Here is a 13195-nt window from a genome sequence, read left to right as displayed (position 1 = left end):
AAGCTTTTTGAGAAATAAAACGCGTCTGTATAGTACGTTTCTATAGGGTCAAATCCTAAATTATGTCCTTTTCTATATGTTACCACTGCGATGCATGTAGAGGAAAATCACTTATAAAGATTAAATTTAGCCATAAAAGTTGTGAGCTGAACCACAAAGAAATGTACTATGTTAATATGAAAAATGCACAAAATGAGGCACACATATGTACATATATATATATGGGATAACAGACTAAAGAAGCATGTGTGCATGTATGTGGCAGGGTGCTTTTTGGTCAGGAAGGGGGCGTCAGCTGTGACATTCATGCATTACATAAAGGGTGATAGAGAGACTCATCCTGAGCCATGCTGCTGCTGCTGTGAGCTGCTGCTAGACCTCTGACCACCTGGACAAGAGCAGAAAACATTTATCAACAGGTAACAAAGCTCAAACACACCTTTATGTTTACACGCTGCACGACAGGTTTGATGATGTGCTTTGTGTTTACTTCAGTTTGAGAGTTTATCGCAGCTGCTGTCGACGTTGATGTTAATGAATTAATGAATGAATTGACGCCTGCAGGTTGAGGATGCGCGGATGTTGATGATGATGATGATGTTGTTGTTGTTGTTGTGCTGATTTGTCGTGTTGTGTGTTCATGTATTGATGCACAGAACAGGCAAGCTGTGCAAAAAGATGGCGGCTTCCCTGCTGAGAATAGGACGACTGGGCTGTGTCAAGGTAACGCACAACTTCCAAGCTACATACAACATACATGCACTCTTGAATTCCTGTGCTACTGTTGGAAACACTGTCAGTAAACAGGATTAACTAGAGGCGCTTTGTTTGTGTCGTCTTCACTTTTTAATCCAACATCATGGCTGCAGCTGATAACCCTGAACAATGTTATTCATTTTGTACAGGAATGAACCCAGCTCCATGTTGAGCTCTTTTAAGTGTTTGTTTTTAGGTTAACACATGAATTGCTGAGCTTGCTGGATGATGAAACTTGAGGCATTTAGTTGCAGGCGGTGGGCTCAGTGCTCGCCTCACTGGAGCAGGCTTACAGCAGACACACAGGCCTGCAGGCAGCTGAAGCTCAACCTCTGAGCACAGTGACACATGTGAGCAGGCTGCTCATCTCTACATATGAACATGAACATGTATGTCTGTTTAAGGTTAGTTAGTCTTCAACAATGTAGTCATCCATGCATTAAACTGGTATTGATTAAACAGTCCTGAGAGCTCTTAGCACTGCAGTGAAGACACCGCATGACCGACAGAACTCAAAGCAGATTTAAAGACAACTTCCAGTTTAATAAAATGTTCAGCATCAAGAAGAAAATACTGTAAAGTGAGTTAAAGCCAAAATCACAAAATCACAGAAAATGCATAAAAACACTGAAAAATGCTGCATGTACAGAACTGTGTGGTGTAATGAAAGGAAACAGTAGATATCTGCTGTAGTCCAGCTTGAGTCTCTGTGCTCGCTGGAATTAGAAATCCTGTTTGAACTCATTAAAGTCTTTTAGAGCATCTGGACGTCGCTGCTCAGTCCTGAGTTTAGCTGCAGTGTCAAACTCAAGCACTTTATTGTCATCATAAAGCACAAAGAATTCACTTTTATGGCAACCCCAAAGGTGCATTTAAAATCCAATACAAATCAAATATAAATGGAAGCTGGTTTCCTGTAAGAATCTCTTACATCCAACCAGAGGGCCTCATGTTATTATAAATAGATCTCTCTCTGACATGTGAACATATTCAGCTCTGATATGTTTAGGGGGGTTTTTCCACCAAAAAGTATAAATATTATTCTCAAAATGTTTTAATATTACATCTCCTTCTTTCTAATCAAAACTTATAGAATCTCTGAATCTGTAAATATTTTTATTTTCTAAACGTTATCGTCCGGACGGCAGATGTCTCACTTAACGATGATTAGCCAAAAAACTGAATAAAGGTTGTTCTGTGTTTTTTTTTTGTTTTTTGTGGAAAAATCTGGATCCAATGTAATTTGCATACTAGACTCTGAATGTGCACCTTTTTACCCAGGGAGTTTATTCAGCTTTCATATTTATTCTTCCGTTTGTTTTTTAAATTATTATTATTTTAGCTGAAATGTCAGTTTTTAGTGTTATGTAAGTTATGTCTCCTCCTCACACTTTGATCCCCAAAAGAAACATTATTGATTATGTCTTTACAGAAATGTGATAAAATGAGAATAAACCGATTTGATGTGATTTAAACCACAGCTAGGAAGAAGGAAGGAAGAAAGACGGAAGGAAAGGAGGGAGGGAGGGAGGGAGGAAGAAGGAAGGAAAGGAGGGAGGGAGGAGGGAGGGAGGGAGGGAGGAAGGGAGGGAGGGAGGAAGGACAGATAGATGGAAGGTAGGACAGAAGGAAGGAAGGACAGGTGGAAGAAAGGAAAAGAGCACAGATTGTACCCCTCGGGCGGTCCGTATCTGGCCCACGGGCCGCATGTTTGACACCCCTGGTCTACTGGCTTTCTGACTGTTGCCCCTCCTGTGTTTGCCCCCCCCCCCCCCCCCCCCCCCCGGTCAGTGTTTGCAGGCTGAGAGCTGGAGTACTCTGTGCAGAGCGCCTGCAGCTGCAGCTTACAGCTCAAAGTCCGGCGGATCCAAGAAGTCCTCAAAAAAGAGCTCAGGTAGGTTTCAGGTTCCTCATTCCTTCTTTCCTCTCCTTACTTCCTTCCTCCTTCCTTCCTTCAGGTAGGTTTCAGGTTGCTGCCTTCACGACACGTTCTTCATCAGCTCTCACATGATGCTCCTTTCCTTCCTTCCTTCCTTCCTCCCTTCCTCCCTCTTTTCCTCAGCTCTCACATGATGCTCGCTCGCCAGGCTTCAACACTGAACTGTAGATTTCACTTCCTTCCTTCCTTTCCTTATTCCTTCCTTCCTTCCTTCCTCCCTTTCTCCCTCCTCTCCTTCCTTCCTTCCCTCCTTTCCTTATTCCTTCCTTCCTTCCTTCCTTCCTTCCTTCCTCCCTTTCTCCCTCCTCTCCTTCCTTCCTTCCCTCCTTTCCTTATTCCTTCCTTCTTTCCTTCCTTCCTTTCCTCCGTTCCTCCTTCCTTCCTTCCTTCCTTCCCTCCTTCTCTTTCTTTCCTCGTTCCTTCCTTCCTTCCTTCCTTCCTTCATTCCTTCCCTCCTTTCCTTATTCCTTCCCTCCTTTCCTTCCTTCCTTCCTTCCCTCCTTTCCTTATTCCTTCCTCCTTCCTTCCTTCTTCCTTCCTTGCTCCACTCAAGGACAACAGGAGTGTTAAAAGAAAACAAAGGTGTCATTACATTGTTTGTCCAGCAGAGGGCGCTGCCTCATAGTTAGAACTAATGAAAGGCTATATAAAGCAGCTCTCATTGTATACTTCACATAAATGGTATTGTAACTGCACCAGTCCAATAAATAATGGCCACGCATCACACATTCCTTCCCTCCTTTCCTTATTCCTTCCTTCCTTCCTTCCTTCCTTCCTTCCCTCCTTTCCTTATTCCTTCCTCCTTTCCTTCCTTCCTTCCCTCCTTTCCTTATTCCTTCCTTCCTCCCTTTCTCCCCCCTCTCCTTCCTTCCTTCCCTCCTTTCCTTATTCCTTCCTTCTTTCCTCCGTTCCTCCCTCCTTTCCTTCCTTCCCTCCTTCTTTTTTTCCTCTTTCCTACCTTGTTCCTTCCTTCCTCCCTTTCTCCCTCCTCTCCTTCCTTCCTTCCCTCCTTTCCTTATTCCTTCCTCCTTTCCTTCCTTCCTTCCCTCCTTTCCTTATTCCTTCCTCCTTTCCTTCCTTCCTTCCCTCCTTTCCTTATTCCTTCCTTCTTTCCTTCCTTCCTTTCCTCCGTTCCTCCCTCCTTTCCTTCCTTCCTTCCCTCCTTCTCTTTCTTTCCTCTTTCCTTCCTTCCTCCCTTTCTCCCTCCTCTCCTTCCTTCCTTCCTTTCCTCCGTTCCTCCCTCCTTTCCTTCCTTCCTTCCCTCCTTCCCTCCTTCCTCTCTTCCTCTCCCTCCTTCCTCCTTTCATTCTTTCCTCCCTCCCTCCTTTCTTTCCTCTGTCCTTCCTTCCTTCCTTCCTCTCTCCCTCCTTTCCTCCCTCTCTCCCTCCTTTCCTTCCTTCCTTTCCTTATTCCTTCCTCCTTTCATTCTCTCCTACCTTATTCCTTCCTTCTTTCCTTTCCTCCCTTCTTCCTGCCTTCCCTCCTTTCCTTCCTCCCTTTCTCCCTCCTTTCCTTCCTTCCTTCCCTCCTTTCCTTATTCCTTCCTCCTTCCTTCCTTCTTCCTTCCTTGCTCCACTCAAGGACAACAGGAGTGTTAAAAGAAAACAAAGGTGTCATTACATTGTTTGTCCAGCAGAGGGCGCTGCCTCATAGTTAGAACTAATGAAAGGCTATATAAAGCAGCTCTCATTGTATACTTCACATAAATGGTATTGTAACTGCACCAGTCCAATAAATAATGGCCACGCATCACACATTCCTTCCCTCCTTTCCTTATTCCTTCCTTCCTTCCTTCCTCCCTTTCTCCCTCCTCTCCTTCCTTCCTTCCCTCCTTTCCTTATTCCTTCCTTCTTTCCTTCCTCCCTTTCTCCCTCCTCTCCTTCCTTCCTTCCCTCCTTTCCTTATTCCTTCCTCCTTTCCTTCCTTCCTTCCTTCCCTCCTCTCCTTCCTTCCTTCCTTCCCTCCTTTCCTTATTCCTTCCTTCTTTCCTTCCTTCCTTTCCTCCATTCCTCCCTCCTTTCCTTCCTTCCTTCCTTCCTTCCCTCCTTCTCTTTATTTCCTCTTTCCTACCTTGTTCCTTCCCTCCTTCCTTCCTTCCTCCCTTTCTCCCTCCTCTCCTTCCTTCCTCCCTTTCTCCCTCCTCTCCTTCCTTCCTTCCCTCCTTTCCTTATTCCTTCCTCCTTTCATTCTTTCCTCCCTCCCTCCTTCTCTCATTCTTTCCTCTGTCCTTCTTTCCTACCTTATTCCTTCCTTCCTCCCTTTCTCCCTCCTTTCCTTCCTTCTTTCATTCTTTCCTCCCTCCCTCCTTCTCTCATTCTTTCCTCTGTCCTTCTTTTCTACCTTATTCCTTCCTCTCCTTCCTTCCTTCCTCCCTTTCTCCTTCCTCTCCTTCCTTCCTTCCCTCCTTTCCTTATTCCTTCCTTCTTTCCTTCCTTCCTTTCCTCCGTTCCTCCCTCCTTTCCTTCCTTCCCTCCTTCTCTTTCTTTCCTCTTTCCTACCTTGTTCCTTCCTTCCTCCCTTTCTCCCTCCTCTCCTTCCTTCCTTCCCTCCTTCTCTTTCTTTCCTCCCTCCCTCCTTCTCTCATTCTTTCCTCTGTCCTTCTTTCCTACCTTATTCCTTCCTCCTTTCCTTTCCTCCCTTCTTCCTGCCTTCCCTCCTTTCCTTCCTCCTTCCTTCCTTCTTCCTTCCTTGCTCCACTCAAGGACAACAGGAGTGTTAAAAGAAAACAAAGGTGTCATTACATTGTTTGTCCAGCAGAGGGCGCTGCCTCATAGTTAGAACTAATGAAAGGCTATATAAAGCAGCTCTCATTGTATACTTCACATAAATGGTATTGTAACTGCACCAGTCCAATAAATAATGGCCACGCATCACACATTCCTTCCTTCCTTCCTTCCTTCCTTCCTTCCTCCCTCTCTCCCTCCTTTCCTTCCTTCCTTCCCTCCTTTCCTTATTCCTTCCTCCTTTCATTCTTTCCTCCCTCCCTCCTTCTCTCTTTCTTTCTTCTGTCCTTCTCTCCTACCTTATTCCTTCCTTCTTTCCTTTCCTCCCTTCTTCCTCCCTTTCTCCCTTCCTCCCTTTCTCCCTCCTTTCCTTCCTTCCTTCCCTCCTTTCCTTCCTCCTTCCTCCTTCTTCCTTCCTTGCTTCACTCAAGGACAACAGGAGTGTTAAAAGAAAACAAAGGTGTCATTACATTGTTTGTCCAGCAGAGGGCGCTGCCTCATAGTTAGAACTAATGAAAGGCTATATAAAGCAGCTCTCATTGTATACTTCACATAAATGGTATTGTAACTGCACCAGTCCAATAAATAATGGACACGCATCACACATTCCTTCCCTCCTTTCCTTATTCCTTCCTTCCTTCCTTCCTTCCTCCCTTTCTCCCTCCTCTCCTTCCTTCCTTCCCTCCTTTCCTTATTCCTTCCTTCTTTCCTTCCTTCCTTTCCTCCGTTCCTCCCTCCTTTCCTTCCTTCCTTCCTTCCTCCCTTTCTCCCTCCTCTCCTTCCTTCCTTCCCTCCTTTCCTTATTCCTTTCTTCCTTCTTTCCTTTCCTCCGTTCTTCCTTCCTTCCTTCCCTCCTTCTCTTTCTTTCCCCTTTCCTACCTTGTTCCTTCCCTCCTTCCTTCCTTCATTCCTTCCTTTCTTCCTCCCTTTCTCCCTCCTCTCCTTCCTTCCTTCCCTCCTTTCCTTATTCCTTCCTCCTTTCCTTCCTTCCTTCCCTCCTTTCCTTATTCCTTCCTTCCTTCCTCCCTTTCTCCTTCCTTCCTTTCCTTATTCCTTCCTTCTTTCCTTCCTTCCTTTCCTCCGTTCCTCCCTCCTTTCCTTCCTTCCTTCCTTCCCTCCTTCTCTTTCTTTCCTCTTTCCTACCTTGTTCCTTCCTTCCTCCCTTTCTCCCTCCTCTCCTTCCTTCCTTCCTTCCTTCCTTTCCTCCGTTCCTCCTTCCTTCCTTCCTTCCCTCCTTCCTCTCTTCCTCTCCCTCCTTCCTCCCTTATTCCTTCCTCCTTTCATTCTTTCCTCCCTCCCTCCTTTCTTTCCTCTGTCCTTCTTTCCTACCTTATTCCTTCCTTCCTTCCTTCCTCCATCTCTCCCTCCTTTCCTGCCTTCCTTCCCTCTTTTCCTTATTCCTTCCTCCTTTCATTCTTTCCTCCCTCCCTCCTTCTCTCTTTCTTTCTTCTGTCCTTCTGTCCTTCTCTCCTACCTTATTCCTTCCTTCTTTCCTTTCCTGCCTTCCCTCCTTTCCTTCCTCCCTTTCTCCCTCCTTTCCTTCCTCCTTCCTTCCTTCTTCCTTCCTTGCTCCACTCAAGGACAACAGGAGGGTTAAAAGAAAACAAAGGTGTCATTACATTGTTTGTCCAGCAGAGGGCGCTGCCTCATAGTTAGAACTAATGAAAGGCTATATAAAGCAGCTCTCATTGTATACTTCACATAAATGGTATTGTAACTGCACCAGTCCAATAAATAATGGCCACGCATCACACACATAGACTTTATAATTTATGTCCACCTTTCCTTCATCAGACACCGTGAGAACTACAAAAAATAAAACTCATAATAAGCAAAATACACGTCCGTCAGTCATTTTTAAAGTCTCTTCAGCAAGTGTCCATAATTAGACAGGCCCAAACAATTAAGTCTCTCATGCTAATATCTGTTAATAGACAGGTCCCAGTATTTGAGCACAGCAACTGAAATATTGCTCAACATGACATATTTGATAAGCATTTCTGACTGGAGTTCAGTCAATTGAAATAATGACATCATACTAAACAGTACAGATGTTTATTTAGTTATCTTATCTTTATTTCTCCTTTCTAGAATTGGTGAATGACATTAGTTTAAGAAAGCAACCTTCTGAGTACCTTTTGCATAGTTAAATCAGTGCAAAATTTGAGAATAAGCCACATAAAGATTTATTTTTATTGATTATTTTATTACTATTGACCACCATATTGTTTATTGGTGGGTTTTTACACTCTGAAATTTGTTTTTAAAATTCCATATTGGTCGGGCTATATGTAAAAATGGTGTTACATGTCCCCTTAAGGTTATAAGGTGGAAGACCTCAGATTACCTGAGCTGGGAGTAAAGGCGCTGACTACTTTTTGAGTCAGTGATGCTTGCACCACAGTTCAGCCTTCATTTTCACAGGGTTTGAAGATTATTTCACCAACAGTCACATCAGCTGACCAGCGCTGATGTGTTTTTGATTTACAAAAAAAAACATCTATCTAAATCTAAACATTTTATGGTCAAGGTTACACTAGTTGTTGTTTTCTGTGATACCGTATCTCTTTGGCTAACCTGTAGATCTGTGATGGTGTGGGTTTTTGTTTTTACTGTTATCAGTACATGTACCTGATACCACCTTCCAGGGTATCTTCTGCATTTTTCTTTGTATGAAATTGAGATTTTGTTAAATGTGGGTTTAATGGACATTTTGTTATTCAACCATATGCTCATGTTTAAAAAAAACAAAACAAAACAATAATGCATCTTTTCTGCTTGGCTCCTCCGTCCTAGACAAAAACCAGGGTAAAACATACTTCGATATAGAGAAACTTGTCCAGCACAAGGTGTATGATATTCCCAAGAAAGATGTTTCCTCAGCAGCTGCTGCCACTGCAGCAGCACAAGCCGCAGCGCCTTCACCCTCTGCTGCTGCACTGGAGGCTGTGGTAGCCTCACCCATTGCCGAAGCCGCACCAGTAGTTGAGGCCGTTGCCGAAGCCGCACCAGTAGTTGGGGCCGTTGCCGAAGCCGCACCAGTAATTGAGGCCGTTGCCGAAGCTGCACCAGTTGCCGAGGCAGTTGCCGAAGCCGCACCAGTTGCCGAAGCCGCACCAGTTGCCGAGGCAGTTGCCGAAGCCGCACCAGTTGCCGAGGCAGTTGCCGAAGCCGCACCAGTTGCCGAAGCCGCACCAGTTGCCGAGGCAGTTGCCGAAGCCGCACCAGTTGCCGAGGCAGTTGCCGAAGCCGCACCAGTTGCCGAGGCAGTTGCCGAAGCCGCACCAGTTGCCGAAGCCGCACCAGTTGCCGAGGCCGCACCAGTTGCCGAAGCCGCACCAGTTGCCGAGGCAGTTGCCGAAGCCGCACCAGTTGCCGAGGCAGTTGCCGAAGCCGCACCAGTTGCCGAGGCAGTTGCCGAAGCCGCACCAGTTGCCGAGGCCGCACCAGTTGCCGAGGCCGCACCAGTTGCCGAAGCCGCACCAGTTGCCGAAGCCGCACCAGTTGCCGAGGCCGCACCAGTTGCCGAGGCCGCACCAGTTGCCGAAGCCGCACCAGTTGCAGAGGCCGTTGCCGAAGCCGCACCAGTTGCAGAGGCCGTTGCCGAAGCCGCACCAGTTGCAGAGGCCGTCGTAGAAGCCGTTGCCGAAGCTGTGGTGGAGGCTGTTGCAGAAGCTGCTGAACCTGTTATCGAGGCGGTTGCTGAAGTTGTCACAGAAGCAGCACCAATGGTTGAGGCTGTGGCTGAAGTTATTGCAGAAGTTGCTGAAGCTGCCCCTGCTGCTGAGGCTGCGGCCGAAGTTTCTGCCCCCGTGGACAGCACTGAGGAGCTGGTGGACCCCACTCCAGTCGTAGCTGAAGCTGCAGGAGAGGAGTTGCAGGCCGAGGCCCCGGCTGAACCAGCTGTACCAGTCGAACCGTCTGAGGGTACACACTACAACCCCCTCCCCCACTTACCCCCCACAATCCTTCTCTTTCCCTCTGTGGACCCTGCAGTCTTCCAGCATTTTCATCACCATTGATATGAATTTACAGTAGTTGTTTGTGATGAATGTAACGATAAACTGTAACGATACCGGACATCACAAACACAACTTTTTTGTTCATTGTTTCTAGCATTGCACAGCTTGTTCCTGATAGTGTCACCTGATGCTTTTTTTTTTTAGCCAATAACCAGTTAGCTATTTACCCCCCCCCCCCCCCCCCCCCCTCCAAAAAAACCCCTCCTCCTCCCTACTTCATGCCACATACACACCTGCCCAGCTGTGGCTGGGTCAGTTCATTGTCTAACATGTTTTTGTTAGCTGCTTCAGTCGTCTTACATGTGATCAATGCATGTGAGCACAGCATTGTGGCTTCGCTTTATTTCACTCCATATTTTTTATTTAATTTCCCTTCTTAATAATGCCTGCCTGCTAACTGCACTTGTTTCTTTACTGTTTGTCTTTCATTTCTTTCCATCTTCCTGCATTAAATCACTTCACGTCCTTTTTTTTATTTTCGATTTTAAATTACAGATTCTTTAATTTTTGTTTTAAGAGCTACATCTTCTTTTCCGAGGAACGTGATAGATAAATAACTCTGTGCTGCTCGTTTTTGTGGTTTTAATGAACTGTTGTGTTTGGTGGTTGTTAAACATGCAAAGATAATGTTAAAGGTACTTTTCCACCGTTGAAGGAGAACATCGTCTTGGTTTTTTAGGTTTTTTAATTTCCTCCTCCTCTCTCCTTTTTACACACCTCACACTCAGTCGTGTGGTAAAATGTACTGAACCCCCACATGTCTGCTGTTTTGGGTGATTTTTGTTCTTTTTTAAATTAATGGATAATGTGTAAATGTAAACTTCCCCTCTGTCTTTATGGTAAAAGCACTCTATGGTGGGGTTGCACCCTGGTTGCTGTGTATGGAGTCAAAGTTTAAGATTTTAAATTGAGTTACTCTCTGTAAAAGTGTGTTTTTAAAAGACTTGAATCAGGCTGTAGACTTTCCTGTAGACTAGCATGAATCTATCACAGTAACTTTTTTAAAAACTGACTTTTTCACTCGTTCTTTCCTGTCTGACCCCTTGTAGCCGCCTTCTGTCTCTCAGGTGCTGTTTTGTGCATGAGGGTCACAGTTTTATAGATTTATTTTCTATCCAAATGGACAGATGATATCCAAATGCATGATCCTGGTTTTTTATGAATATGTGTATATATGTATATTTATAATTATTTGTGAGATATAAGAGATCTCAATTTGTTTTTCTCTCTCTGTGACTCTCAGCTCAAATTGACCCGATTCAGAAGCTTTTCCTGGACTCCATACGCGAGTACGCCACGAAGAGCGAGTAAGTTTCACAACCTGTACTGTCTTTTTTACATTTTTATTTTAGGGCTGCCTTTTTAAATTCAGATGGTTCGAATCGTCAGTCACAAGAAACTACGGGGTCAAAAAACAGTTTGTCTCTTATCCTGGTTGGGTCTCGGTGGCTGAGCAGTGAAACTCGGACCTCCTTCTCTCCAGCTACGCACATCAGCTCCTCCTGGAGGAGCCCAAGCTGTTCCCAGACCAGCAGAGATATGTAATCCCTACAGTGTGTACTGGGTCTCCTCCCAGTTGGACGTACCTGGAAGGAGGATCCTCACCAGGAGCCCAAACCACCTCAGCTGGCTCCTTTCCATGTGAAGGAGCAGCGGCTTTACTGAATCCTACATTACAGCAAACTTAACAAGAAGTCAAAGGTCCTTTTTAGCACAGCTGAGAACAGGAAGCCTTCCTTAAAACCTTGAAGTTGGCAGATTTAAAGATATTGAAGAGGATAATCGGTTATGTGAATTGTGTGAACTTGGAGAAGTCTTCTTCTGCATCGTCTTTTTTAATGAAATATTTTGGTGCTCTGATGATGACAGAAAGGAATAATTGTTTAATTTTAACATTTATAAGTCGGCTACTTCTGTCACTAAAGCTTGGAGAAAATGTCAGGATTGTTTATTAATTTAGCATTAGCTATGTCTGGTATCTGGTCTGTGTCTTTTCACTTTTCCGTGGTTCCTTGTAAGCCCGTTTGGGCGGGACACTTATGACACAATAATAAATTAAAATCAATCAGTCAGTCTACTCCTAGCCTCCCCCGGATGTCTGAACTCCTGACCCTATCTTTAAGGCTGAGCCCAGACAGTCTCTGCTTGGATCCAGCATCTCATTGTTTGGGTCACTACCCAAAGCTGGTGAGCAGAGGTGAGGGCTGGAACGTAGACTGACTGCTGACCCTAACCCTGCACCTTCAGGCTCAGCTCTTTCTTCACCAGGACGGTCATCACTGCTGATGCTGCACCCATCCACCTGTCAATCTCACACTCCATATGACCCTCACTGTGAACAAGACCCCCACATACTTAAACTCCTCCACTTGGTGCAGCAATGCCCCCCCCCCCCCAACCCTGAGGGGGCAGTGCACCCTCATCATTGATTCTGTGGACACCCACTGAAACCAGGTCTGACTTACTGCTGAGAATGTGAATGCAGCTCTCCCAGTGGTTGTATCGCCCAATAGTTGGAGCACACCCTCCAGTCTTTTTTTTTTTTTTTTTTTTTTTAAGTGGGGACCATAATCCCAGTCTGCCAGTCCATGGGCAGTTTTTATGTTATGATTGATCATCACACTATCGATTTGTCATCTATCAAAACTCCTGGATTTTGTGAACAACAATTTAAATGTACTGAAAAGCTGATTTTGAGGAGTTAAGGCGCCACCACGAACCACATCATCACTGGTTCACGTCTGGCTTACACTTTTGTTACATGTCACTGAGGGATGCCACTTTGGGTGAATCATCTGTCGATTATTTTCCCAATTAATCCATTAGTAGTTTGGTCCATAAAAATGCTGATTGTGGTTTTCCAAAGCTGAAGATGACATAGACAAAGAAACCAGAAAATATCCAACATTTAAGGAGCTGGAATCAGAGAATTTGGACTTTCTTTTAAAAATTGACAGAATTTTCTGCTTGTGAAGTGCATGAAGTTTGAAGGTAAATGAGCTGTGCTGTTTGTCATCCTGCTGCAGTGCTTCTGGGGGTCTGGTCGATGCAGGTTCAGAGTACCAGAAGGCCTTAGCAGAGGAGGTGGCGAAGCTCCAGAGACTCTACGGTGGTGGAGACCTCACATCTTTCCCAGAGTTCCAATTCCCAGGTAAGTGAAGTTAATGGTGTGTTTTAAAGAATATGAGACATTATGACCAGGAAAAGCAGCAGGTAAATGTTTGGCTCATTAACACCTGTTCTTTTTGTGATTTTCAGAACCCAAGTTTGATGAAGTTTCCCAGAAGTGAACCTCAGCAACTGAACTTTTCTACTATCGCCTTTTTTCCTTTCCTTTATCTGTGTGGCTCCATAGAGGAACAATAACAGTCTGCTTACTGTCAACAAACCTTTTTACCTCTGCTCTGTATGTTTCTGTAGCTACATGTGTCATGGGGATGATGGAAGCGCCTGATAACGCATTAGATGTAGGCTTTTTTGGCTGACAGAGTGAATTTTAGAGCTGTTAAATATGCTTTGTATAGAATAATAGCTGAATGTGGAGGAAAAAATAATAAATTCCTGTTCGAATTTGTCATATTTTCGCACCTTTCTTTTGTTTTGGTGTCACTCATGTTAATATCTTAGTCGTCATTTATTTTCTCTAACACAGAATCAAAGTACTGCAGTATTATAGTGATGTAGTATGCAGTATTACAGTAAAAGTACTGCAGTATTATAGTGATGTAGTATGCAGTATTACAGTAAAAGTACTG

At 44.8% G+C, this 13195-nt stretch overlaps 1 protein-coding gene across 1 annotated transcript; it reads left to right on the top strand.

The window, feature by feature from the left end:
* Positions 1-331: 331 nt before the first annotated feature.
* On the top strand, positions 332-12979 carry LOC128368135 (coiled-coil domain-containing protein 8 homolog). Its single transcript, XM_053328892.1, has 8 exons — positions 332-419; positions 657-723; positions 2548-2650; positions 8215-8579; positions 8877-9345; positions 10684-10747; positions 12467-12591; positions 12699-12979. Exons 2-8 carry the CDS (start codon positions 679-681, stop codon positions 12728-12730), a joined length of 1203 nt encoding a protein of 400 aa, XP_053184867.1. The 5' UTR covers positions 332-419; positions 657-678; the 3' UTR covers positions 12731-12979.
* The last annotated feature ends 216 nt before the right edge of the window (positions 12980-13195 follow it).

This window comes from Scomber japonicus, chromosome 11 (genome assembly GCF_027409825.1).
Source record: "Scomber japonicus isolate fScoJap1 chromosome 11, fScoJap1.pri, whole genome shotgun sequence".
NCBI classification, from domain to species: domain Eukaryota; kingdom Metazoa; phylum Chordata; class Actinopteri; order Scombriformes; family Scombridae; genus Scomber; species Scomber japonicus.
Note: the sequence above shows the minus strand (reverse complement) of the source record. Positions and strands in the feature narration are given on the sequence as shown.